A 27907-nucleotide genomic window follows, 5' to 3' on the forward strand; every position below is an offset into this window, starting at 1 on the left:
CGCGCCCGCCGTCCCTGAGGTCCGGAAGGCTATGTACCCTAAACGACAACTCGTCAAGGGGGTTTCCTTCCCTATTAGATTTTGGCGGTGCCAGCGGGTGGGACATATGGAAGCCCAGTGTCCACTCACCACGGAGCCCATGGATTGTGGGGTTACCCGACGGGGTTCAATGTATGCTCAGGCGGTGTGTACCGCGGACCTTGTCTCCCCGGAGACTGAGCCCCACTTGTGCCAAATACAGGTGAATGGATGTCCGGTTACAGGCTTGTTGGATTCCGAAAGCTTAGTGACCCTTGTGCGATCAACCCTAATGGCTGAAGTAAAGGCCACAGGACGTACAGTGGGGGTGGTTTGCATACATGGGGACCGCCGAGACTATCCCACGGGGGTTGTCACCATCACAGCACCCTGCGGTCAGGTGCAACATGAGGTGGGACTTATGAACACTCTTCCCTATGACGTGATCCTAGGAAGGGATCTGCCGTATTTTTGGACTCTATGGAAGGTGCCTCCTAAGTCCCCTCAGGTATTGGACAGTCCGGGACCTGAGCCCGACAATCCCGAATTCGGGATGCCTGCCGTAGGGGTCCCCATGATAGGGACAGAATGTGAACCCGATAGGTCACCCCTAGAGGTATTGGCAGGAGAGGCTGAGATGGTCGAGCCCATCCCGGAGTTGGAGGCGTCCCCGAATACGTTTGGGACAGCCCAACTCCAGGACCCTACATTAATACATGCCCGGAGTCGGGTGACAGTGGTTGACGGGGTGGCACAGCTGCCCGGTGCCCAGGTAAGGTACCCCCATTTCGCTCTTAAGCAGGAATTACTCTACCGGGTAGATGAAATACGGGCGTGGGGGTAGAGCAGTTGGTGGTGCCCCAGCCGTATCGCCGGCGTGTCCTCGACTTGGCTCATAAACACCTGATGAGTGGCCACCTAGGGGTCAAGAAAACGCAGGAGCGAAAATTGCAAAGGTTCTATTGGCCCGGGGTCTTTGGGGAGGTAAAACGGTTCTGCGAAACCTGCCCGGAGTGTCAGCTTACCGCACCCCTGGCCCACTTTCGCAGTCCGTTGGTACCGTTACCCATTATAGAAGTCCCTTTTGAACGGATAGGGATGGATCTGGTGGGGCCCCTTGTAAAGTCCGCTCGAGGGCACCAACACATCCTAGTGATCGTTGACTATGCCACCCGGTATCCAGAGGCGATACCTCTCAGACATACTGCAGCGAAGCTTATAGCTCGGGAGTTGTTTGCTGTGTTCTGCCGGGTGGGGTTGCCCAAGGAGATCCTTACAGATCAGGGGACCCCATTCATGTCTAAAGTGACCAAAGAGCTATGCCGGCTACTCCAGATCAAGCAGTTGCGTACGTCTGTGTATCATCCTCAAACGGACGGTTTAGTGGAGCGATTCAATAAAACCCTGAAAACCATGCTCAAAAGGGTGATTTCCAAAGACGGGAAAGACTAGGATATGATGCTTCCCTATTTGATGTTTGCCATCCGAGAGGTACCACAGGCATCCACGGGGTTTTCGCCTTTTGAGTTGTTATACGGGCGACATCCCCGGGGATTGTTGGACCTGGCAAAGGAAACATGGGAGCAGGAGCCCACCCCCCATAAAAGTGTGATTTAACACATTTTAGGAATGCAGAACCGCATAAGCGCGGTCATGCCAATTGTGAAGGAGCATTTACAGGAGGCTCAGGCCGCGCAAAGCGGCCGCTACAATAGACAAGCCACCGTGCGGACCTTTAACCCCGGGGATCGGGTGTTGGTATTGGTCCCCACGGCAGAGAGTAAATTCCTGGCTCAGTGGCAAGGCCCCTACGAGATAAAGGAAAGAATCGGGGTGGTCAACTATAAGGTATTGCAGCCCGGTAGGCGGAAACCTGAACAAATATACCATGTCAACCTGTTAAAACCTTGGCAGGAACGGGAAAGCCTGATGGTTGATTTTTCCCCATCTCCCTCCTCTTCGGGTCGTTCAAACCCGGCTCCAACGACCTCCAGAGAGGACGAACCGGAAGTAAGGATTGGAGAAGCCCTCACCAAGCAACAGAGGCGAGAGGCCAGACGGCTGGTTCAGCAGAACCCCGATGTCTTCTCCGAGCTGCCTGGTAGGACCAGTCTGATACGACATGACATTGTCACCGAGCCTCACCTGAAGGTACGCCTGAAGCCATACCGGGTGCCGGATGCTCGAAGACAAGCCATATCAGAGGAAGTGAAGACAATGCTACGCCTGGGGGTCATCGAAAAATCCCGGAGTGAATGGGCTAGTCCCATCGTCCTAATACCAAAACCCGATGGCTCCTTAAGGTTCTGCAATGACTTTAGGAGATTGAACGAAATATCCAAGTTCGATCTCTACCCCATGCCCCGGGTGGATGAGCTGATTGATAGGCTGGGACAGGCGCGATATTTCACCACGCTCGACCTGACCAAGGGGTACTGGCAGGTGCCACTGACGGAGTCCGCCAAGGAGAAAACCGCTTTTGTTACGCCGGAGGGTCTCTTCCACTATGTTGTCTTGCCTTTTGGGTTACATGGCGCTCCGGCCACGTTCCAGAGGTTGATGGACTTGGTGCTGGAACCCCACCAGGTGTATGCATCAGCGTACCTTGATGACATCATTATTTACAGCTCCGAGTGGCAGACCCACTTGGAACAGGTACAAGCGGTGGTGAACGCGCTCCGAACAGCCGGATTGACAGCCCATCCCAAGAAATGTGCGTTGGGGCTCACGGAAGCCCGCTACTTGGGCTACGTAAAAGGCCAAGGAGTGATTAAGCCCCAAATTAACAAAGTTGAGGCGATCCAGAAGTGGCCTAGACCCCTGACCACGAAGCAGGTTAGGGCCTTCCTGGGTATCGTGGGGTACTACAGGAGGTTTGTAAAAAATTTTGCGGGACTATCAGCCCCCTTGACGGACCTTCTCAAAGGCAAAAAGTCCGTCATGGTGCGCTGGATTCCGCAGGCCGAGGACTCCTTCCGGGCCCTGAAGGGGGTCCTGTGCGGACAGCCCGTTCTTGTCAACCCTGATTTCCGGAAGGAGTTCGTAGTACAGACTGACGCCTCTGAGGTTGGCCTGGGGGCAGTGCTGTCTCAGGTGGTTCAGGGGGAGGAACACCCCGTCACCTTCTTAAGTAGGAAGCTCACCCCTCCCGAGCGGAATTATAGCGTAGTGGAGAAGGAGTGCCTGGCGATCAAGTGGGCCTCGGAGTCCCTTCGCTATTACCTGCTGGGACGGCAGTTTCGCTTGGTGACTGATCACTCTCCGCTGGTCTGGATGAGGTCCGCCAAGGAACGGAATGCCCGGGTTACCCAGTGGTTCCTTTCTCTACAGAACTTCTGGTTTACGGTTGAACACCGGGCCGGTAGGTTGCAGGGCAACGCCGATGCCTTGTCCCGCGGCCCATGTTTGATGGCGGGAGTTCAACCCCGCACGCTTGAACTGAGGGGGGGGTGTGAGACTGTGACCGGGGTTGTCTATGACAGCCGGTACGTCTCGCCCCGGTTGTGCTCCCGCCATGTATAGAAAGCAACTCCACTCCAGGGTTAATGCTGTTTCCCTGCAGGCTGAAAGGAGGGTTAAAAGGAAACAGGAACATGGGCGTGGGCCCCTAGTGTGAGGGAGTGAACACAACTCCCTGAGTTTCTGCCAAAGAAACACATGTGAGCCATTTCTGGAACCTGGCTTGTTGGTCCAGGAGGAGGACATTCCGGAACGTGTTGTGTGCTGTTTTGGACTTTGTTTGTGCAATAAACCGTGTGCTGTGACCATTGGTGCCTGGATCCCGTGTCTTCTGCCGCGCAGCCGACCACGCTACCTCACACCCTATACAGGGATTTGGAATTACACAGGGCCCTCGAGATCACTACCTGTGGAAGGCAGCAGTCCGAGAGAGTAGTCATCAGGCAGGGTCAAACCAGGAATTGCAGAACAGGGACAGAATCGGTAGGCAAGTACGTAATCAGAAAATGTAGCAGAGGTCAAATCCGGATTGGGCAGCAAGGTACATAAACAGCAGGCAGGAAAGGTAGTCAGGAAACAAGCAGAAATCAGAACACCAGAATCACAAAACAGAACAGGGCAGAACAAGAGCCAGAATATCAGAACTACAGTATATCTGGCAGTGGTCAGCAGACAGGAGGGGAATTAAGAATGGTGTGGTGTCTTCCCATTGGCTGTAGCTGAATGATGGTAACTTCAGCTGGAAGACATACGCCACCTATAGTCAGCCAGTGGTACTGCAGATCCCAAGGAAACCCAGCCCAGTGGATGAGTGGAGTCTGCGCCCACCGGCACCGCTGGCATCGACTCCTCTCTCATCACCAGCACCATCCATGGCAGGAACACGGGGTCGGCTAGCGATCAGAGTAGAAGTCGCTGGAGCGAACTCTGGTGGTGAAGTAACAAGAACATTTTCCAAGAAGGATTGTGGTTTGTCAAGGTACTCTTTGGCAAAGATCAGTTTTTCCTTTGTATGTCTTTTCTTTAGCCTTTACCCATAAAGCTCTGCTTGGTTGAGTGTGCTGTGTATGATACTTGTTGAAACCATGACCCCAGACTGTTCCAGGTTGGCCTACAGGTCTTTAGATGTTTGATGTGGTGTTTTTACACTATTCACACCAACCTTCGAAAACATCTCTTGTCAATTTTCCTCTTTCCCCCACATCCAGGGACATTCTTGACGGTCCCATGCTTGGCAGACTTTTTAATAACATTGCACACTATTGAAACTGGATTAACAAGGTCTTTGGAGATGGCCTTATACCCTTTGGAAGTCTTGTATTTGCTATTAATAGCAGTTCTGATACAGGACTGTATCTGAATAAGAACATGTATAAACATAAGCTTTATACACATTCTTTCCTTCACTCTGTTTGGTTTTCAAATTGAGTAAAAAATATTAAACTAGAGTCATGGGTATGGCGACTGGTATACATGTGTGTTGTATGTATGTATTACGTGTATGGATATGGTTCTTTATTTGTTGCTAATGAATGCGCAGAGTCAGAGGCATGATCTCGCTCCCCTCTCTGCTGCCACCGCGCCCGACGCTGGATTTCAGCTCAGTGCGCATGATCCCTGGACTTTCGGTCATTTGCACTATGAAGAGCACGTCCCAAAGCTTATTTTTTCAAATATGCACCCGAAACCCCTCTTGGTTCTGTGTGCATCCAAGACCTGACAGGTTCCCTTTACTTCTTTCTATGCAACTACATTATATTGATCTAAAGTGAGACACTGAACTTGCTTCAGTGTACATTGATGATACTTACAGATTCTAATGGTTGCTATTGTTAATATTTTTATGGTATTTAAAACAGGAAGCATTTCTAAGAAAAAAAAAGATTAAACTGAAATAAAAGATCTTCTAGGTCTAAAGTTTCTACACATTAATAATGTGGTTAGCTCATGATGACAAGTCCTGTTAATATTCCTTTTTAGGGCATATACAGTAACTGTGTCATAAAGGAACAGTTCCAACAGAAGACCTCCATCTATGAAATGTCCTAATGGACTATGGAGATAGGGTTGTCTTCATTCCCCTTAAGAACAACCCTGACAGTGAAAAATTAAGATATGCAGAATGAAAACAATGACACATTACATTCACACCTGTCAACTGCTGTAAAAAAAAACTATCCATAAGTCATAGGAAACATTCTGCTTGTTATAGAGTTAGCGGCTTCCTCACACTGTCCTGCCCCTGGGTACACCAACACACTCATCCTCCTGGCTGCTCAGCAGTAGCTTCTGTGTCCCTGGTCCCTACCACAGGCTCCCAGGGCCTGTGCATGCCACACAGGTCTCCTGAGAGCGAAATAGTGTACAGTTGTGCACTAAAGGGTACTTTACACACTGCGATATCGCTATCGATATCGCTAGCGAGCATACCCGCCCCCGTCGGTTGTAAGGCACAGGCAAATCGCTGCCTGTGGCGCACAACATCGCTTACAACCGTCACACGGACTGACCTTCCCTGCGACGTAGCTGTGGCCAGCGAACCGCCTCATTTCTAAGGGGGCAGTTTGTGCGACGTCACACGGCAGCCGTCCAATAGAAGCGGAGGGGCGGAGATGAGCGGGACAAACATCCCGCCCACCTCCTTCCTTCCTCATTGCGGGCGGCCGCATGTACGAGGTTGTTCCTCGTTCCTGCGGTGTCACACATAGCGATGTATGCTGCCGCAGAAACGACAAACCTCGCTACTGACCAGACAATGATTTTTGGTAAGTGAATGACGTGTTACAGACCAATGATTTTTGCCTCTTTTGCGATCATTTAAGGTCGCTCATAGGTGTTACATGCTACGACATCGCTAATGACGCCGGATGTGCGTCACAAACACATGACCCCGACGATATATCTCAGCGTGTAAATGGCCCTTTATTCTCAAGGGCCCATCACGCCCTAACCCGGAAGTGCTTCTCAGCCTATGGATGAGAGGCACTAGGTATTTAAGGCACCCTCCACCTATGGGAGGCAGTTGGGCAATGTGGTCTCTCCTTAGAGACATGTTGATAGTTGTTCAGGTCCCTTCCCGTTGGCTGTGATCTTGCTGTGTGTTCTAACACCTATCTGTATCCTAGTACCCACTGTACCATCCGTGTCTGCTGTACCAGGTGTAGTAAAGAGCTACTTGAGCACCTACCAGACAGAAGCGCAGTGTTTATCCACAATATTGCTGTACCTGCTACACCCTTCAGCTGTATCCGACACTCCTGCAGTATCTGAAGAACCTCACATCTCGGTCGGTTCCAGTCTTCCACCCTGCATCAGCCGTCCTGCCTGCACTTGACCATTATTGAGACTGTCTGTGTATGTACCCCCACCACTGGGGGCAGCTGTCGCAGTACTGTGTCTTCCTGAGTTCCACCTGATGGCTAACAGCAGCCAAGGCCAAGTTCACCATCAGAGGCTCTAGTGAAAATTCGGAAAGGACTTAGTCATGCCCCTCAGGTGAACTGATGCTGAGACCCAGTGGTTCCACTCCTGCTTGCATCTGCGATTATTACACTACTAAATGCAAGCAGTCAGTTCTGATCTAAACTATGATAAACAGAAAACTGGGCCCATCACTATTGCTATTGATGTTAGTTATTTAATGGAGGCCAGAGGTCATAAGAATTTTAAAAATGCCACTGATTCATAATGAAATAAGGGCCAAGAAGGAGACTCAAGACCAGACACTGATGGTTGTAACAAATGGTCCATACCAGTCAATGGTATTTAGGAGACTCACAAGTATCTTAAGCTTTGAAGTTCCGCAAAGATTTAGCTCATTCTACACATAATATACAAATGATCAGTTTTACTTCCACATGTATTTGTTTTACAAAAAAATAAGATCAGCAACTTCTTCCCAAGACACAATTTTTTTCATAGTTTTTTTTAATAAGAAATGTTATGCAGCGCCTAACATAATTACGTTTATGATTTCAAAATGTGTAATCTCAATGCTAAAATTCTACAAAAAAAAAAAAAGAAATAACTAATAAAAAAGAATAATAATCTTGAAAAAGTCCTGTGGCCCCATTTTCCCATTTAACATTACACAATATATGGCCAATATTTTGAACAAGTATTCACATTTCAATTTGTAGAATGAGGTCATGCACAAGGTAATACTAGTATTCATTGTATGCATTGTTTTATTTCTACAGCTGATTGGCTCCAGGAAGTAACTGGGATTTTACAGAAAACCCAATACAACACCCATTAGATGGTGTGTGACTTCCTTTTCTGTTATCTAGCGCTCACTTCAAGACCAGAGCTTGTTGGACAAGTTTTATTCAAATCACATGTTTTCTTAGCTACTGTCCAAACCCTAAGCACCTTGAGCTATCCATTCAGTGCCTGAGACACCAAGCATACTTGACAAGGCACAGTCTCCTAGGTAAGTACTCACGTAACGTCCGAGACTTCATTTTCGTATATGACTTCCTATACTAGCCCATGCACTGGTCTGTGTAAATGTATATGTCCTGTAGTAATCCTTTTTGCATGGGTATAAAATGTTTCAGTATCCTTTCTATATATTGTCTTTGTAATATAGTATCATTTATCAAGAATGTTGTAGCGGATATTACCTACAGCCCTATAAAAGGCCATAATGTCACTGCACATTGTGCCAATGGCAAACCTAGCACTGCAACATCCAAGGCTTTTTCTGTATTTGATGCACTAGTTATAGATTGGCATGTTAGTCTTTAGTCTGTCAATGTTGATAGAGTTTATTGTTATTTTACTCATTGTAGTGCTCTGTGCAAGAATAGTATTTAGACACCTTGCTTTCTAAAATCCAATTTTAGAGCACCTTCTAAAGTCTTTTTTTTTAATTTTTTAAGAAATGAACTTAATTAATTAATTAAATAAATTGTTAGCAAGAACATTTGTTAGTTTAGTAGAAGAATGTAATAGTGAATATTACCTGCAGTCCTTTAAAAGGCCATAATGCCACTGTACACTGTGCCAAGGCTTTTTCTGTATTTGATGCACAAGTTGTATATTATCATGTTAGTCTTTAGCCAATTAATATTTATAAGATTTATTTGTATTCTACTGTATTTTTCCCATCAAAGGGTTTTGTACAATAATAGTATATAGACACCTTGCTTTCTAAAAGCCAACTTCACAGCACCGTCTAAAGATTTTTTTACTATGAACCATTAATTGTGAACCAGAACATTTGTTAGTTTAGTTTCTTGCATAAAGGGTAATATCTCTTTTGTATGGCTGTTTTTGACCTTTCCTTACTGGATTTCTGAACAGATGTTCAGTTTGTACATTGTATACATTTGTCCCTATTTCTTACTGTGTTCAGATTACTCAGATAATTGCTGAAGGCGTCTACCGAGAAATGTAGGGTGCATTTACACTGCACAATTATTGTGAACGGGCTTTTCTAGGAACACTCATTTTCCAATAATTTTGCAGTGTAAACAAGCTGTAAATTACCCAACAAAAGAGCAAAGTGCTTGTTCGTTGGGTGAAAGGATCTTTTGGTTTGCTTAAAAGATCATCATTTTCTGCATCATATCGTCCTATGTCAAAAGGACCTGGGTTTCTCAGGACTGTTACAGTCTATGTGCACCAAATGATCAATCACTTTATTGTTCTGTGCGCATAAAAATGTGGTCTGCCTATTTACACTGAGAAAAAAACAACCACCAATGATGAAACTAGTAGCTGATCGATGGCCATTTAATTTATGGAAGTCGAGTGATGTGAGCCTGCACTTTTTGTAACGTCTGACTAAATTGTCAATCAAGGACATATATTTGCAGTGTGATCAGTGGGGTTCTTTCCCTCTCTCTGTTCTGTAGTGTGCAAGCTCTATTAGAGTTGCTCGTGTTGGTAGTCATTGGCGAGGTGTTGATTCCTGATGCCCCAGCATGCTACATGAAATACACAGTCCTTGTTTGGTGTGTGGACTTGTGCAGTGTGGGCCGTATGAAGGCTGCATGTTGCCGTTGGTTTCGGTTGGCCAGTACTGAATGACAACTTGTACCAGCAGGATGACCCGCAGGCCAGATCAAAGTCTAAAACGTTACTTAACTTACTTTACTTCATTATCAACGTTATACACAAGATAGTGGGAACCCATTTTCTGTTCCATCTAAGTTGTACCTGATCTTTCTGGTCCTGTGAGTCCCAGCACAATCCAAAGCAGCACCACAGTCCAATTCGTGACAGTCACTTTCTCTTTTCATGGCTCCACGTCTATTCTGCTTGTAGAAGAGGGAGTCAAGTGGTTTGCCACTTTGGCCAGAGTAGAGCTTTTAGCTCTAGGACGCTTTGAGAGACTCCGCCTTGGAAAGTCAACTTAGTTCAAGCAAAAGACCATCTCGGCCTATTACCTTTGAGCTGTAAGCTACCTTGGGGCCATGATGCTAGAGTTCCATCCTCTGAATCCTTCTGTCTGTGTGCCACTCCGTGAATACTCCGAAGGTCGGTCCCTAGACTCAACATTTTTCCAATACTCTGTGTCTCAGTCAGTCCTTCAGGATCACGCTATTTCAGCTTCAGTCTCCTTTCTCCATTCCCTTGCTGCAGGTCACACACTGCATGTGGCCTTGATGACCTTCAGACTACAGGTGTGCTCTAGTCTCACACTGGATCTTCACTAACGTCTTGAAGGAAACCGTCTCTTTCCCTATGAAATAGCCCCTCCCATTGAGGGCTAGTCATAACATTTAATTACTTCTTACACTATAGTCTGGCAACCACATATAACACTTAAATGCAATACACATGAACACAGTATAACATATCACATTACTACATATAGTCTTGCTGTACATTACACATTACTTCACAATTCACATATCACATTATTTATAAAGATGGAGAACATAATTCACATGACATCACAATAACGTGATTAGTGTCTTCAAGGAAAGGATCGTGACAGCAGCCATTCCACCCCCTTACATAATGGTCAACAAGGCCTTCTTTCTCTCCTGTAGAGTTTAAGCTCTAATGGTCAGTGGGGCCCTCACTCTCTCCTGTAGAGTGTAAGCTCTAAAGGTAGTGTCACACATAGCGACATAGCAGCGATCACGACCAGCGATCTGACCTTATCAGAATCGCTGCTGCGTCGTTACATGGTCGCTGGTGAGCTGTCAAACAGGCAGCTCTCACCAGTGACCAGCCCCAGCTAGCAGCGACGCGTGGAAGCGTAACTAAGGTAAATATCGGGTAACCAAGGAAAGCACTTCTCTTGGTTACCCGATATTTACCTTAGTTACTAGCGTCCGCCGCTCTCACGCTGCCAGTGCCGGCTCCCTGTTCCCTGCACTCCGAGCCAGAGTACACATCGGGTTAATTACCTGATGTGTACTCCAGCTACGTGTGCAGGGAGCAGGGAGCCGGCACTGGCAGTGTGAGAGCACACTGCTTAGCGCTGGCTCCCTGCACTCCTAGCCAGAGTACACATCGGGTAAATTACCCGATGTGTACTCCAGCTACGTATGCAGGGAGCAGGGAGCCGGCACTGGCAGCGTGAGAGCGGCGGACGCTAGTAACTAAGGTAAATATCGGGTAACCAAGGAAAGGGCTTCTTGGTTACCCGATGTTTACCGTGGTTACAGCTTACCGCAGGCTGCCAGACGCTGGCTCCCTGCTCGCTTCAGTTAGTCACTCTCTCGCTGTCCTACACAGCGATGTGTGCTTCACAGTGGGAGAGCAACATCCAAAAAATGAAGCAGGACATTCAGCAATGACCGGCGACCTCACAGCAGGGGCCAGGTCGTTGCTGGATGTCACACACAGCAACAGCGACGGGACGTCACTGCTACGTCACAGAAAATGGTGACTTAGCAGCGACGTCGTTGTCCTCGCCGCTATGTGTGACACCACCTTAATGGTCAGTGGGGCCCTCCCCATCTCCTGTAGAGTGTAAGCTCTAATGGCCAGCTGGGTCCTCTCTCAGCTCTCTCTCTCTTCTGTACTATGTAAGCTTTTATGTCACAGGGGTCCTCTCTCTCTCTTCTAAAGAGAACGAGTTCTTATGATCAGAAGGGTCCTCTCTCATGCTCTGGTCTCCCCCACATGTATTTTACCACCAATTACAAGCTTTCCAGTATTGGGATTTGCGCAAATGTATATGTCACAATACAAAATTTGGGGGGAATTTTGACACAGTCAACGAATTTGAATGTCAAAAGTAACGCTCATCTGTAATGAGCTGCACATTCCATTTTACATGGTGAGATAAAATGGCAATTCTAATTACATTTCAGGTCAGAAAAGTTGCAATCAGGGGCAAATGGGGGGGAGATTAACCTGGTTTAACAATTATTTTTGTCAGCAACATATCCTTCTGTGTATACTAGACGTGCTGCTGAAAATAACAATTTTTTACTTATTGCTCTGTGTGCATTGGAAGGAGGTTCAGCCACTCTAAATAGGCTATTAGATAACAACCGATTAGAAAACATGTAGCCGCAAGTCAGATAATGTAAACTCGCCTTAACACAGTCCAAATTTGTAATCTGTAAAATTGGTCTGATTGGTCAGAAATCTGTATGTTTAAATGCAACTTAAGGTTCACAAGTTCTTCTTTTGAAATGAAATGGAAGAGTACTCAAAGAGCATTTTAAAGACATTATACACTATTTTTACATTGCTAGCCTATGTTCATGATAGGTCATTAATGTCTGACACTCGGCACCCCCGTCAATCAGCTGCTCTCGGTGCTGGAGGCAAAAAAAGGCAGCCGGAAATGCTCAGTTCCGGAGCTGACTTGTTAACTGATAACAGCGCCGTTGGGTACTGCACATCCACCTCCTATTGATTTGAGTGTGGGGTGTCGGACCCTTGGCCGATCAGACATTAATGACCTATCTTAAGGATAGGCCATCAATGTAAATGTAGTGGCAACCTCTTTAAGTGGTTTATGAAAAAGATTTTGAAGCCGATACTCCTGAAAATCCTCAATAACAATCCATGTCAAACTATTTTTTTGATAAGCTGTCTGGCTTTCAATAGTGTTCAAATTCTTTTTCCAGCTGATTGAAGTGATATTAAAGGGGTTGCCAACTACTTGGGCAACCCCCTCTCAATCAACATGTTGCCCCCTTTAAAATAACATCTTATACTCACCTCTGGTGGCTGTGCTGTTCTAGCGGATTCAGCACTCCCTCTCCTAGGGCTCACATGACATTGTTACGTTAGGCAGGCCTTGCGCCCTATCAGCGCTGGCTTCTCTCTCCCCGCCTTCAGACGATTTGAATATTAAGAGGAAGTCATTGCTGAGGCTAGCCAGTCATTTCCTATTGATTTTTTATACATCTGAAGGTGGGGACAGCAAAGTCAGTGCTGCTTGGGCACAGAGTTTGAGTGACATAACATCACGTGAGCCTTGCGAGAGCACGTTTTAACACCACTGGAACAACACCAGCACTGGCACCGGAGGTGAGTATAACCTTTGTTATTTTACGAGGGTAAACCCACAAATGCTTATCTATATATTAGGTAATAATGTTCTCTTACATTTATTTGTTTTGTGCTCAGTTATTACTCATAACACTTTTTTATGTTAGGGAATCTGCTCCAACAATGCTTCACTAAATTCACTAAGGTGAAGTCTGCTTTGTCTGAACCAGGCATGTTAGCCAGAGCCAGGAGTCGTGCTAGCACTAACTTTTCCTTAGGAATTTATTTATAAGGATTAACATATATAATATTCTTTAAATGCTATTATATTGGTAAATGTGACACCTGATGCCTGTTCTAAGTATCATATAACATCCACCACTGGGCATACATAAAAATCTTGATTTACCTGAAATACAACACAGGACAATAGTAATTGAACAAAAAAAAAGAAATGGTTCATTGCTGATGTTTAACTCTTTAAATGTGACATCTGTTCAGAGAAAAGGCAATCCAGCTAATTTTTATAATTTTAGTTATTGAACTAATAATATATAGACTAAAATCTCTGGAACACTCTGAATTACAAGAATATTAAATCTCACAGTAAAGACTATATCTAGTTGTTTTTACCACATACACTTCACAAGAATTGACCAAATATTTGTTCACCCATCCTTTTTGTCCAACATATCTACTTTCAGGATGAGAGAACCCAAATGGTAAAGTTTGGGGTACGTACCAACACTGGGTGACTGGTGCTCAGACCCGAACATAGACTTTTAAAAACGTCTGTGTCCTAGTTTGGTGTTTAGATACTGTTCATATGTTAAAGGGAACCAACCACCAGGATTTTGCTATAAAAAGTAAAGGCAGTGCCATACTGGCACTTGGATGCTGAATCCAAGCATACCTTTTGTGGAAAGATCAGATGCTTAATTGCTGAAATATCCTTCCCACCAAGGCTGTATGTCTTCCCACCCCAGTACTGTGTACCCCTCCAGAGGTATATACCCCTCAGAGCTGTATGTCCCCCCCCCACCCCAATGCTATATAACCCCAGAGCTGTATGTCCCCCACCGCAGTGCTGTATACCCCCAGAGCTGTATGTCCACCCACCCCAGTACTGTGTACCCCTTCATCGCTGTATACCCCTCAGAGCTGTATGACCCCCCCCACACCAATGCTGTATACCCCCAGAGCTGTATGTCACCCACCACAGTGCTGTATACCCCCAGAGCTGTATGTTCCCCACACCAGTGCTGTATACGTCCAGAGCTGTATGTCCCCCCAACTCAGTGCTGTATAACCCCCAGAGCTGTATGTATCCCCACCCCAGTGCTGTATACCCCCCCAGAGCAGGATGCCCACTGCCCCAGCAATGAATGCCCCCCTAGAGCTGTATGTGTCCCGCTCAGGTGCTGTATACCCCCAGAGCTGTATGTTCTCCCCAGAGCTGAATGTTCCCCATTCCAGCACTTAATGCCGCCCTAGAGCTGTATGCTCCCCCATTGCTGTATCCCCCCAGTAATCTGTATGTCCAAAGCTATAATGTATATACAACAGAGTGAATGTGCACTGAGCGCTACCATGTCTGTTAGTGATGGCCATCATACAATGCACCCTTCACAGCCACATGCCCAGAAGGAGCTGGACGGGAAACAAATGGGGGAGGTGGGGGAGGCTGCTGCTGGCTTCCCCATATTAACTATATATTTAATTTGTCTGTGCTTGCATGTATGATGTATGTGTGATGTGAACTTTTAACTAAAATACAGCCAATCCTGACAAACCTGAACATTCCACTAGAGATGTGTGGACCCAAACTTTAAGTGTTCGGCCCAGTGCATGTCACATGCAGTGTTTGAATGCTTGCACTGAGGGGTAAAATCAGCGTTATCGGATGTAGTATGTACAAAAAAAAATAAAAACCCTGCCCTCCCTCCCCTAGAAGTGTTCTGCTTATGGCTGGCTGTATGTGGGCTGAGAGACGAATTGTCTAATTGGTGACTTCCAATGTGGTTCGGGTCAAGTTCGGGTCCAGAACAGAATTTGCACTATAGTTTCTGAAGTGCTGAACCTGCAGAACCCGAACTTCCACTGGTCTGCTCATCTCTAATTTCTACTGAGTACTATCAGGCTAGAGAATTCACCTACTGATATATATTAATGGACTCCAATCCTTCCCCACTCTGTGGACAAAACACAACCTCCTTCCATATACAGTGCCTACAAGTAGTATTCAACCCCCTGCAGATTTAGCAGGTTTGATAAAATGCAAATAAGTTAGAGCCTGCAAACTTCAAACAAGAGCAGGATTTATTAACAGATGCATAAATCTTACAAACCAACAAGTTATGTTGCTCAGTTAAATTTTAATAAATTTTCAACATAAAAGTGTGGGTCAATTATTATTCAACCCCTAGGTTTAATATATTGTGGAATAACCCTTATTTGCAATTACAGCTAATAATCGTCTTTTATAAGACCTGATCAGGCCGGCACAGGTCTCTGGAGTTATCTTGGCCCACTCCTCCATGCAGATCTTCTCCAAGTTATCTAGGTTCTTTGGGTGTCTCATGTGGACTTTCATCTTGAGCTCCTTCCACAAGTTTTCAATTGGGTTAAGGTCAGGAGGCTGACTAGGCCACTGCAACACCTTGATTTTTTCCCTCTTGAACCAGGCCTTGGTTTTCTTGGCTGTGTGCTTTGGGTCGTTGTCTTGTTGGAAGATGAAATGACGACCCATCTTAAGATCCTTGATGGAGGAGCGGAGGTTCTTGGCCAAAATCTCCAGGTAGGCCCTGCTATCCATCTTCCCATGGATGCGGACCAGATGGCCAGGCCCCTTGGCTGAGAAACAGCCGCACAGCATGATGCTGCCACCACCATGCTTGACTGTAGGGATGGTATTCTTGGGGTCATATGCAGTGCCATCCAGTCTCCAAACATCACGTGTGTGGTTGGCACCAAAGATCTCGATCTTGGTCTCATCAGACCAGAGAACCTTGAACCAGTCTGTCTCAGAGTCCTCCAAGTGATCATGAGCAAACTGTAGACGAGCCTTGACATGACGCTTTGAATGTAAAGGTACCTTACGGGCTCGTCTGGAACGGAGACCATTGCGGTGGAGTACGTTACTTATGGTATTGACTGAAACCAATGTCCCCACTGCCATGAGATCTTCCCGGAGCTCATTCCTTGTTGTCCTTGGGTTAGCCTTGACTCTTTGGACAAGCCTGGCCTCGGCACGGGTGGAAACTTTCAAAGGCTGTCCAGGCCATGGAAGGCTAACAGTAGTAACATAAGCCTTCCACTTCCGGATGATGCTCCCAACAGTGGAGACAGGTAGGCCCAACTCCTTGGAAAGGGTTTTGTACCCCTTGCCAGCCTTGTGATCCTCCACGATCTTGTCTCTGATGGCCTTGGAATGCTCCTTTGTCTTTCCCATGTTGACCAAGTATGAGTGCTGTTCACAAGTTTGGGGAGGGTCTTAATTAGTCAGAAAAGGCTGGAAAAATAGATAATTAATCCAAACATGTGAAGCTCATTGTTCTTTGTGCCTGAAATACTTCTTAATACTTTAGGGGAACCAAACAGAATTCTGGTGGATTGAGGGGTTGAATAATAAATGACCCTCTGAATAAACGTTTCACAATTTAAAAAAAAATAAAAAAAGAAATAACATTCTTTTTTGCTGCAGTGCATTTCACACTTCCAGGCTGATCTACAGTCCAAATGTCACAATGCCAAGTTAATTCCGAATGTGTAAACCTGCTAAATCTGCAGGGGGTTGAATACTACTTGTAGGCACTGTACGTATTTCTCTACCTACAGCTCTTGAGACTTCATTATTCCAATCAGTCCCCCATTCAATTTCCCTTTCCCCAATTGAACAATGCTATTAAAGTGCACTCAACACTATTCCTTAGTTTATACCCATTTAACCCATACATCTTATAGGCAACCACTGAACTTGAAGAAAAAGAAAGGATCCAGCATCCAAGTTCCAATTGAATTAATTTTGTTTTCTTTATTCAACAAAGATAAAAGGGTTCTTCCATAATAATAAAATCCAATTTACATGGCAGGGTAGAAAAAACGGAACGCGTTTCGGAGTGAGTACTCCTTACTCTGAACTCCTTGTCTGGCTGTTTCCTGATCCCTGCACTGTTCCTTTTGGTAGTTCTCCAGGTGGGTGAGCTGGTAATTTTTCCTTTTATTGTCCTTATAGGCAACACCTTGCCTATCCCTCACCCATTAGACGTCTGACATAGACACCACATGGTTGAAGATATTATTTAACATCTAGAGGCTTTCTAAACCCCTTGATGCTAGAAACTGCTTATAAACTTTGGAGGAGATAGTATCTGACCCCAGCTAAAATAGCCAATGCCATCCTGCACTATTCCCCCCACCCCAATATTTTCAAGGTTGTTTAGCCCTGGGTGCTATGCTTCATACTTGGTGGCTATGCACTAAGCTGGCTCTGGATTAGAGTTTGCTTCCTTATTCTATCTGTTTTGGGTCATAATTTGATCAACAATCTTTAGCAATCCCTACTGAACAAGAGAATCTATTTCTAGCAATGAAACAAACTATTGCTAAAGACACTTCTCGTGGTACATAAATAAGGAAAAACTTTCAGCTCTCTTGATTGACAGGGAAGAGGCTTGAGCAAGTCTGGATTCTATGGGCAGAATATAACAGCCACCACACCCCATTTGCTTTACCTACCTTACGATTATCAGAGCCTAGTAGACCCAACTCATGCACAATCTTTTTCAGGAGTATGTTTCACTGTATGTTTTTTTCCCCCAATTGCACATCCTTATTCCCGCAGCCAGTGTAGTTTTCCTTCATGTTGGAAATTGGGCTTTTTCCTCTCCCAAAGAAGTCTATGGATACATCCCAACCTCAGGCAGACATACTTTACTAAGGTTTATCATATCTATTCTAATCACGCTATCTGTGACACTCATTAGCCCAGTTATTCCACTTTATTGGAACACTATTGACTATAGGACATCAAATAGAAGTCAAATGGTACATGGATGTTGGCCACATCTACACCTTTTTGGGTGTACTTTATGGGTAAGGGTCTTCTACTGTTTATGTATTTATCTCTAGCTGTGGCGGAGCCGATTCTCGAACACCAAACAGGAGTGGGACTATATTGATGGTAAGCTGGCTTTTACAATTTATATCACTTATGCCACCTCCATTAGCTCACATTTGCTATTAGGCGTAAAACCAAGTTTACTTTTTCCACATTGACTATATTTTTGAGGTTCAAATTTCACTTAAATATTTCAGCTTTTTTTCGACTTTTTTCAAAATAGTTAATAAAAACGTGTAGTTTATAAAAAAAAAAAGAATATTAGATATCACCCTTCTTGTCTTTCTGTAACCATAAGGTGATTGCATTTATAAAGGACAATAAACCCTAAGGTGACTAACATTTTCTAAAATTTACAGTAGAAGGCAAATTCCTTACCAAATACACCTCAGCTGTTACCAAACCTCTTTTGAAGTGTGAAGCTGGGTTCCCATGATGAGCATTTGGTGAGCTTCTAATATTCCAGGTTTACTGCAGCATTTCTGCACCAATTAACTAAATTAGGTTACTTGTAATGTTTCATTGTGATTTGAGTGCGGCTATTTCATTTGTTTTTAGTGTGGTTTTTCAGCTTTTGTCTCTTTTAGGTGTGTCATGTTTTACATTAAACTGCTTTTTTTTTTTGGAAACTTCCTATTTACTACGGTAAGTTACCTAGGATTGATAAAAATATATTGATAAAGTCATGTGCATATTGCATGTATTTTTCCTGAGTTTCCACTGAGAAAATACGCATATGCGTTCTTATCTGCAGATTTTCCTCATCATATTAAAATCTATAGGGGAAATACGCAAATAAAATGCATATTTATAGCAGATAAATTGACATGTTGTGGAATTTAAAATATTTTCTTCAGTCAGTTTCCACAGCATGAAATAAGCACTGTGCATGAAATTTATAAAAATCCTATATATTTTACTGGAACGATATGGTTCATTTTCTGCACGATGAAAATTAACAGTATCAAAAATGCACAAAATGCTCATTGTAAGAACTTAGGGTACCTTCACACTTTAGCGATGCAGCAGCGATCCGACCAGCGATCTGACCTGGTCAGGATCGCTGCTGCATCGCTACATGGTCGCTGGTGAGCTGTCAAACAGGCAGATCTCACCAGTGACCAGCCCCCAGCCAGCAGCGACGTGCAAGCGACGCTGCGCTTGCACGGAGCCGGCGTCTGGAAGCTGCGGACACTGGTAACTAAGGTAAACATCGGGTATGGTTACCCGATGTTTACCTTAGTTACCAGCTCACACCGCTTAACTTAGCGTGTGCAGGGAGCAGGAGCCGGCACTGGCAGCGTGAGAGCTGCGGAGGCTGGTAACGAAGGTAAATATCGGGTAACCACCTTGGTTACCCTATGTTTACCTTAGTTACAGCTTACTGCAGGCTGTCAGACGCCGGCTCCTGCTCCCTGCACATTCAGGATTGTTGCTCTCTCGCTGTCACACACAGCGATGTGTGCTTATCAACGGGAGAGCAACAATAAAAAACTTCACACACAGGGGTACTTCACACACAGCGAGATCGCTACTGAGATCGCTGCTGAGTCACGGTTTTTGTGACCTCATTAGCGATCTCGCTGTGTGTGACACTGAGCAGCGATCTGGCCCCTGCTGTGAGATCGCTGCTCGTTACACACAGCCCTGGTTCATTTTTTTATTGTTGCTCTCCCGCTGTGACGCACAGATCGCTGTGTGTGACAGCGAGAGAGCGACGAAATGAAGCGAGCAGGGAGCAGGAGCCGGCATTTGGCAGCTGCGGTAAGCTGTAAACAGGGTAAACATCGGGTAACCAAGGTGGTTACCCGATATTTACCTTCGTTACCAGCGTCCCCCGCTCTCACGCTGCCAGTGCCGGCTCCCTGCTCTCTGCACATGTAGCTGCAGTACACATCGGGTTCATTAACCCGATGTGTACTGTAGCTAGGAGAGCAGGGAGCCAGCGCTAAGCAGTGTGCGCGGCTCCCTGCACATGTAGCGACGTTATAATCGCTGCTGCGTCACTGTGTTTGACAGCTAAGCAGCGATCATAACAGCGACATACAAGGTCGCTGTTGCGTCATAGAAAATGGTGACGTAACAGCGACGTCGTTGTCGCTATGTGTGAACCCAGCCTAACAGCCACTGCCAGATACTGCAGAACAGTTCTTATTCAAAATGTAAGAATACCTCTTTAAAGAAGCTATTAGCCTGAGCTTGTAGAAAAAATAAAGCTACAGCGACTATAACGTTCAACAATAATATTAATTTAGGTTTTTGTTTTTTTTTCAGATAACACAAATCTGATCTACCAATGAAATTACCTGGACATCGGACAATGATCGTAATAGCTGTTGTCAGCATTACAGTACTACTGGCCATTATCGCAGCCGTGACTGCTGCAGTTGTAATCATTTTCTTCCATGGTAAGAAATAATTAGCTTCCTTTATGGTGAATACCAATTTCTCTTGGTATAGCTGGCCCGAATAGTTTATTATAATAGATATATTGTTTTGTTTTTATATATATTATATTAAGCTGCATAGAGTCAGGTTCATGACTGATGTACCGTAATTATATTCTTGGTCTGAATGATACCTTCACTGATGATGAATGATGTATTGGGTAGCATACAGTTAGGTCCAGAAATATTTGGACAGTGACACAAGTTTTGTTATTTTAGCTGTTTACAAAAACATGTTCAGAAATACAACTATATATATAATATGGGCTGAAAGTGCACACTCCCAGCTGCAATATGAGAGTTTTCACATCCAAATCGGAGAAAGGGTTTAGGAATCATAGCTCTGTAATGCATAGCCTCCTCTTTTTCAAGGGACCAAAAGTAATTGGACAAGGGACTCTAAGGGCTGCAATTAACTCTGAAGGCGTCTCCCTCGTTAACCTGTAATCAATGAAGTAGTTAAAAGGTCTGGGGTTGATTACAGGTGTGTGGTTTTGCATTTGGAAGCTGTTGCTGTGACCAGACAACATGCGGTCTAAGGAACTCTCAATTGAGGTGAAGCAGAACATCCTGAGGCTGAAAAAAAAAGAAAAAATCCATCAGAGAGATAGCAGACATGCTTGGAGTAGCAAAATCAACAGTCGGGTACATTCTGAGAAAAAAGGAATTGACTGGTGAGCTTGGGAACTCAAAAAGGCCTGGGCGTCCACGGATGACAACAGTGGTGGATGATCGCCGCATACTTTCTTTGGTGAAGAAGAACCCGTTCACAACATCAACTGAAGTCCAGAACACTCTCAGTGAAGTAGGTGTATCTGTCTCTAAGTCAACAGTAAAGAGAAGACTCCATGAAAGTAAATACAAAGGGTTCACATCTAGATGCAAACCATTCATCAATTCCAAAAATAGACAGGCCAGAGTTAAATTTGCTGAAAAACACCTCATGAAGCCAGCTCAGTTCTGGAAAAGTATTCTATGGACAGATGAGACAAAGATCAACCTGTACCAGAATGATGGGAAGAAAAAAGTTTGGAGAAGAAAAGGAACGGCACATGATCCAAGGCACACCACATCCTCTGTAAAACATGGTGGAGGCAACGTGATGGCATGGGCATGCATGGCTTTCAATGGCACTGGGTCACTTGTGTTTATTGATGACATAACAGCAGACAAGAGTAGCCGGATGAATTCTGAAGTGTACCGGGATATACTTTCAGCCCAGATTCAGCCAAATGCCGCAAAGTTGATCGGACGGCGCTTCATAGTACAGATGGACAATGACCCCAAGCATACAGCCAAAGCTACCCAGGAGTTCATGAGTGCAAAAAAGTGGAACATTCTGCAATGGCCAAGTCAATCACCAGATCTTAACCCAATTGAGCATGCATTTCACTTGCTCAAATCCAGACTTAAGACGGAAAGACCCACAAACAAGCAAGACCTGAAGGCTGCGGCTGTAAAGGCCTGGCAAAGGATTAAGAAGGAGGAAACCCAGCGTTTGGTGATGTCCATGGGTTCCAGACTTAAGGCAGTGATTGCCTCCAAAGGATTCGCAACAAAATATTGAAAATAAAAATATTTTTTTTGGGTTTGGTTTATTTGTCCAATTACTTTTGACCTCCTAAAATGTGGAGTGTTTGTAAAGAAATGTGTACAATTCCTACAATTTCTATCAGATATTTTTGTTCAAACCTTCAAATTAAACGTTACAATCTGCACTTGAATTCTGTTGTAGAGGTTTCATTTCAAATCCAATGTGGTGGCATGCAGAGCCCAACTCGCGAAAATTGTGTCACTGTCCAAATATTTCTGGACCTAACTGTATATAAAGTGGCCTGTTATTGAGTCTGATATTAAGGGGATCCTCCAGTCTTATGTTCATACGGCTTCTTCCATAGTTTAACACTAGAAGTCCCAGAGAGGGGTCATTTAACATTTCTACCATTGGAGCTCGAAATTCCTGGGACTTCTAGTGTTAAACAATGTAGAATGAAGGTTTCTGACTTTGTAAGCCAGATCAGACACCCCATATTTTGCACTGACGAGGGGCAAGCACCCCGAAACACCTTGTCTGCAAATTGGGATTCTGATCTGGCATATACAGTGCCTACAAGTAGTATTCAACCCCCTGCAGATTTAGCAGGTTTATACATTCGGAATTAACTTGGCATTGTGACATTTGGACTGTAGATCAGCCTGGAAGTGTGAAATGCACTGCAGCAAAAAAGAATGTTATTTCTTTTTTTTTTTTTTTTTTTTAAATTGTGAAAAGTTTATTCAGAGGGTCATTTATTATTCAACCCCTCAAACCACCAGAATTCTGTTTGGTTCCCCTAAAGTATTAAGAAGTATTTCAGGCACAAAGAACAATGAGCTTCACATGTTTGGATTAATTATCTCTTTTTCCAGCCTTTTCTGACTAATTAAGACCCTCCCCAAACTTGTGAACAGCACTCATACATGGTCAACATGGGAAAGACAAAGGAGCATTCCAAGGCCATCAGAGACAAGATCGTGGAGGGTCACAAGGCTGGCAAGGGGTACAAAACCCTTTCCAAGGAGTTGGGCCTATCTGTTTCCACTGTTGGGAGCATCATCCGGAAGTGGAAGGCTTATGGAACTACTGTTAGCCTTCCACGGCCTGGACAGCCTTTGAAAGTTTCCTCCCGTGCCGAGGCCAGGCTTGTCCGAAGAGTCAAGGCTAACCCAAGGACAACAAGGAAGGAGCTCCAGGAAGATATCATGGCAGTGGGGACATTGGTTTCAGTCAATACCATAAGTAACGTACTCCACTGCAATGGTCTCCATTCCAGACGAGCCCGTAAGGTACCTTTACTTTCAAAGCGTCATGTCAAGGCTCGTCTACAGTTTGCTCATGATCACTTGGAGGACTCTGAGACAGACTGGTTCAAGGTTCTCTGGTCTGATGAGACCAAGATCGAGATCTTTAGTGCCAACCACACACGTGACGTTTGGAGACTGGATGGCACTGCATACGACCCCAAGATTACCATCCCTACAGTCAAGCATGGTGGTGGCAGCATCATGCTGTGGGGCTGTTTCTCAGCCAAGGGGCCTGGCCATCTGGTCCGCATCCTTGGGAAGATGGATAGCACGGCCTACCTGGAGATTGTGGCCAAGAACCTCCGCTCCTCCATCAAGGATCTTAAGATGGGTCGTCATTTTATCTTCCAACAAGACAACGACCCAAAGCACACAGCCAAGAAAACCAAGGCCTGGTTCAAGAGGGAAAAAATCAAGATGTTGCAGTGGCCTAGTCAGTCTCCTGACCTTAACCCAATTGAAAACTTGTGGAAGGAGCTCAAGATTAAAGTCCACACGAGACACCCAACGAACCTAGATAACTTGGAGAAGATCTGCATGGAGGAGTGGGCCAAGATAACTCCAGAGACCTGTGCCGGCCTGATCAGGTCTTATAAAAGACGATTTTTAGCTGTTATTGCAAACAAGGGTTATTCCACAATATATTAAACCTAGGGGTTGAATAATAATTGACCCACACTTTTATGCTGAAAATTTATTAAAATTTAACTGAGCAACATAAGTTGTTGGTTTGTAAGATGGTTGATGGTTTGCATCTGTTAATAAATCCTGCTCTTGTTTTAAGTTTGCAGGTTCTAACTTATTTGCATCTTATCAAACCTGCTAAATCTGCAGGGGGTTGAATACTACTTGTAGGCACTGTATATCCTAAGTTATATGTAAAGGATTGTTAAAAATCCACATTTAACTTTTAGGCGGGCTTTGCACGCAGCGACATCGGTAACAATGTGTTACCGATTCTGCAGTGATAGTCCCGCCCCCGTCGCACGTGCAATATCTAGTGAAAGCTGCCGTAGCGATTATTATCGCTACGGCAGTTTCACACGCACATACCTGCTGTGCGACGTCCCTCTGGCCGGCGACCCGCCTCCTTCCTAAGGGGGCGGGTCGTGCGGCGTCACAGCGACGTCACATGGCAGGCGGCAAATTGAAGTGGAGGGGCGGAGATGAGCAGGATGTAAACATCCCGCCCACCTCCGTCCTTCTCATTGCAGCCGGGAGGCAGGTAAGGTGATGTTCCTCGCTCCTGCGGCTTTACACACAGTGATGTGTGCTGCCGCAGGAGCGAGGAACAACATCGCACCTGTCGCTGCACCGGCATTATGGAAATGTCGGAGGCTGCAGCGATGATACGATAACGACGCTTTTGCGCTCGTTCATCGTATCAAAAAGGATTTACACGTTGCGATATCGACTGCGACGCCAGATGTGCGTCACTTTCGATTTGACCCCATCGACATCGCACCTGCAATGTCGCAACGTGCAAAGCCGCCCTTAGGATCGCTACTTCCAATAGGTGGCGCTGCGCTTGAGTTTGTCTCCTGTCCTGGAGAGATAATTTGACTTTGTGTTTTAGTTCTTCACAGTTTTATAGCTTTCTGCTTGCTGACATTGAAAGAAATCATTTTCAAAGGTCAAAAGAACATAGAAATATAAAGAGTGCTAGATTGTAATCACTCATGTTATCTACCTCTTTCTGTGCACAGAAAAGCTTTGTCTGGAAGGCTTTATGACAACACATACAGTCTGGCCACTTTTGTTACTTCTACATAATAATGTTACTTGAAATCTGTGAACCTGTGAACACCTGAGAATTCTTCACATTGCTGCAAACATTTGACCTAAAACTAAAAATAGCTAAAATCAAATCTAACAAATGAGTCAAGAACATTAGGCTTCGTAATTTTAAACAAGGAAAATGATCCAATATCATGTCTGTGACTGACAAAAGTAAGTGAACCATTGTTTACAGTATCTGGTGTGACCTCCTTATGCAGCAATAACTGTGTGAGGCCCAGGGTTATGGGGTACTCTCGGTCCCGGGTGGTGTATATCTGGGGAATGTCACTTTGGTGGCCGTTGCCCGGTTCCGTGCCCTGGTCCCTTTTTGTAAAGGGGATAAATTTACAGGGGAGTAGATTAGTGTTTACACGTGACGCCACTTGCGGTGTTGCAGATGGAGCTGCCGCTGCACAATGTCCACTACTGGTGCTGGTGTTAATGGCAGCCTGGATGTTAGATCCTCCGCAAGCAGGGCTGCGCCCTACAGGGTTGATGTAATGACGGGTGTCGGAAAAAGGTAGTCCACACAAGGGGTTCAGTGCAACTGGTTCTTTACTCACTTTCTGATGGTAGCTGGTCACCCGAGGCTGGCTGGTTTCACCTTTGGGTCCCCTTTGTCCCAGTGCCAGTTTAGTAACCTGGTACCTTCTTCCCCTGCACCTGTTTCTGGTTTGTGGGTCCCTGTGGCGTAGAGCAACTGGGGGTCCCCGTCCTGTGGATTTCTTTCCACTTCTGACCGTATGACGGTAACGTGAACCTTGTGGGGATGGAGTCTCTGGTCCTATCCCTGCCTCTCCCTTTGCTACTGAGTCTCGGATTTTTATGGTCAGCGATGTCCTTGATGGTCCCCTCCCTGTGCAGGTGTTATCAGGCCTGACCTAGGGTCCTGTACCCCGTTGGTGCATATGTGACACCCTGGACTTGCCAGGTAGTCACAGATAGAGCCCCGCATTACACCAGTCCCTAACTAGGTAACACCAGTCAACCACATTAAACCCTAGTCACCTCCCTCAGGGCTGGATGGACACACCAGGGGGCGGAGCGAGGTGGTTGGACACGCCCACCGAGGAGTTCAGAGAGCCTGAGGCAGGAAAACACTGGTAGTTGAGTTTGAGTTGAGTTCACAAGCGGTTCAGTCGAGAGTGGAGTGGAGGAGGACAGGCCTGTGTGACAGGCCTGTGACAGACTGACAGGTGCCAGGGTTGGAGCCCTGGTACCTCTGGCTAGGAGGCATATAGAGGCCTCTGCCTGCAGGAGCTGGGAAGACGGCTCGGTGGAACCGTGGTGGACCGAGAAAGGGTAGTGGCCTGCCGGTACCGACCCGGGGAACCGACTCGGAAACCGGAGCACAAGAGGGGGTACTCAGACCCTGAAATGAGGTCTAGAAACTACTGGACTGAGTTAATTAACTGATTGCGGTCTGGATTTTAGGTCCTTTCCCACCCAAAGTCCCTCATAGAAGACAACAGCCCAACGAGGGGGATAGAAAGCCACCGCCAAGGCTCAGAGATCCCACGGGCCAGTGTCTGTGAGCAAATGGGCTCTCCCGACATCCACAAGCCGGGGAGTGGACTCCTGACGCTGCAAGCGCAGGCAGCCCAACAATTCAAACAGGTGCAGGAGAAAGGCAGAGACCACCAACCGGGTGGGGGATTCCGACTGCAGCCGGCTGCAGGCACCGACCACCATCATCTTGGTTTACCAGAGACTCGAGTGTTTCATTCTAATAGTGAGTACACCAGTGCCCTCCAGCCGCCCATCTCCCTGCACCGCTAAAGCACCCCCAACGGGTCCCGGGGCCACCATCACTGCCCACGGAGGGGTTAAAAACTTGCTGCATACCATCTCCCCCGGGTGCCTTGTAACTGCAGCAGTGGTGTCCACCTTCACCACATCCCGTGGGTGGTGTCACGAACTTAAAACACGGCTCCGGTCGTACACCTACGTCCCAAAACCGTCAACTCCCCTGTTAGATCAGAGTGACCACAGGGGCCCCCGGGTCCGGAGACGCTTGAGCCACCCACCAGCGAGCCCGGATCCGAGCAGCTCGGTTGCAGCCGAGTACGGGGCAGCACACATAGTTACGGGAGTACTCCACCATACTCCATCGGCAACTACCCTCCTGGGCACCAGGTTACTGTCAACTCCTAGTCAGTGCGTCTCCTCACGTCCTCCTTCACCGCTCGACTAATCTGACTACTCTGACTGACTACTGTCCATTGTCTGCCCCTCCCACCTGGTCAACTAGTGGACTGGACTGTCTCCACCTATAGGCGGCCATCCATTGGTCCGACTCTAGCTTTGCACCATTGTATGGGGGATTGTTGGGGAAAACTGGGATTACCTGGAGTGTTTGTGTGTGACTGGCACTGGTCTTCCGGGGCCCTAGGGGGTAGGCCCTGCATCCTGGTGAGGATGCAGTAACTTGTAGCTCCCTGATGGCTTCAGGTGCACTACAACTACATCTTCATTATTTCTGCACACTGGCTTGTAGGAATTTTAGCCAAATACTACCTACAAAACATCCATTCTGTCATGTGTGCGATATTTCTCCTATGAACTGCCCACCTCAGGTCCTTCCACAGCATTTCTATAAAACTAAGGTCAGGACTATGACTTGGCCATTCCAAAACTTGAATTTTTTTATTCATTATTATTCTTTATTTATTAGAATCTTTAACTATTCTTTTGTAGAATGACATATCTGCTTTGGTGCATTGTCTTGCTGCATTACCCTCACTCTTGTGAGATTCAGCTCAATAGCAAATAGACCCAAACTGATACTAACCCCTACCATGTTTTACTCATGGTTTGAAGTATTTAT

The 27907-nt window shown here is 45.8% G+C and overlaps 1 protein-coding gene across 1 annotated transcript in view; it reads left to right on the forward strand.

Annotated features, from left to right (window-relative positions):
* LOC142299118 (transmembrane protease serine 11D-like) overlaps nucleotides 1-27907 on the forward strand; it is a 165354-nt gene that overhangs the window by 21583 nt on the left and 115864 nt on the right. The window contains exons 2-3 of the mRNA XM_075341811.1: nucleotides 17877-17937; nucleotides 18022-18073. Of these exons, the coding sequence (XP_075197926.1) occupies nucleotides 17877-17937; nucleotides 18022-18073 (113 nt within the window). The remainder of the gene's footprint in view (nucleotides 1-17876; nucleotides 17938-18021; nucleotides 18074-27907) is intronic.

This window comes from Anomaloglossus baeobatrachus, chromosome 1 (assembly GCF_048569485.1).
Source record: "Anomaloglossus baeobatrachus isolate aAnoBae1 chromosome 1, aAnoBae1.hap1, whole genome shotgun sequence".
Classification (NCBI taxonomy): Eukaryota; Metazoa; Chordata; class Amphibia; order Anura; family Aromobatidae; genus Anomaloglossus; species Anomaloglossus baeobatrachus.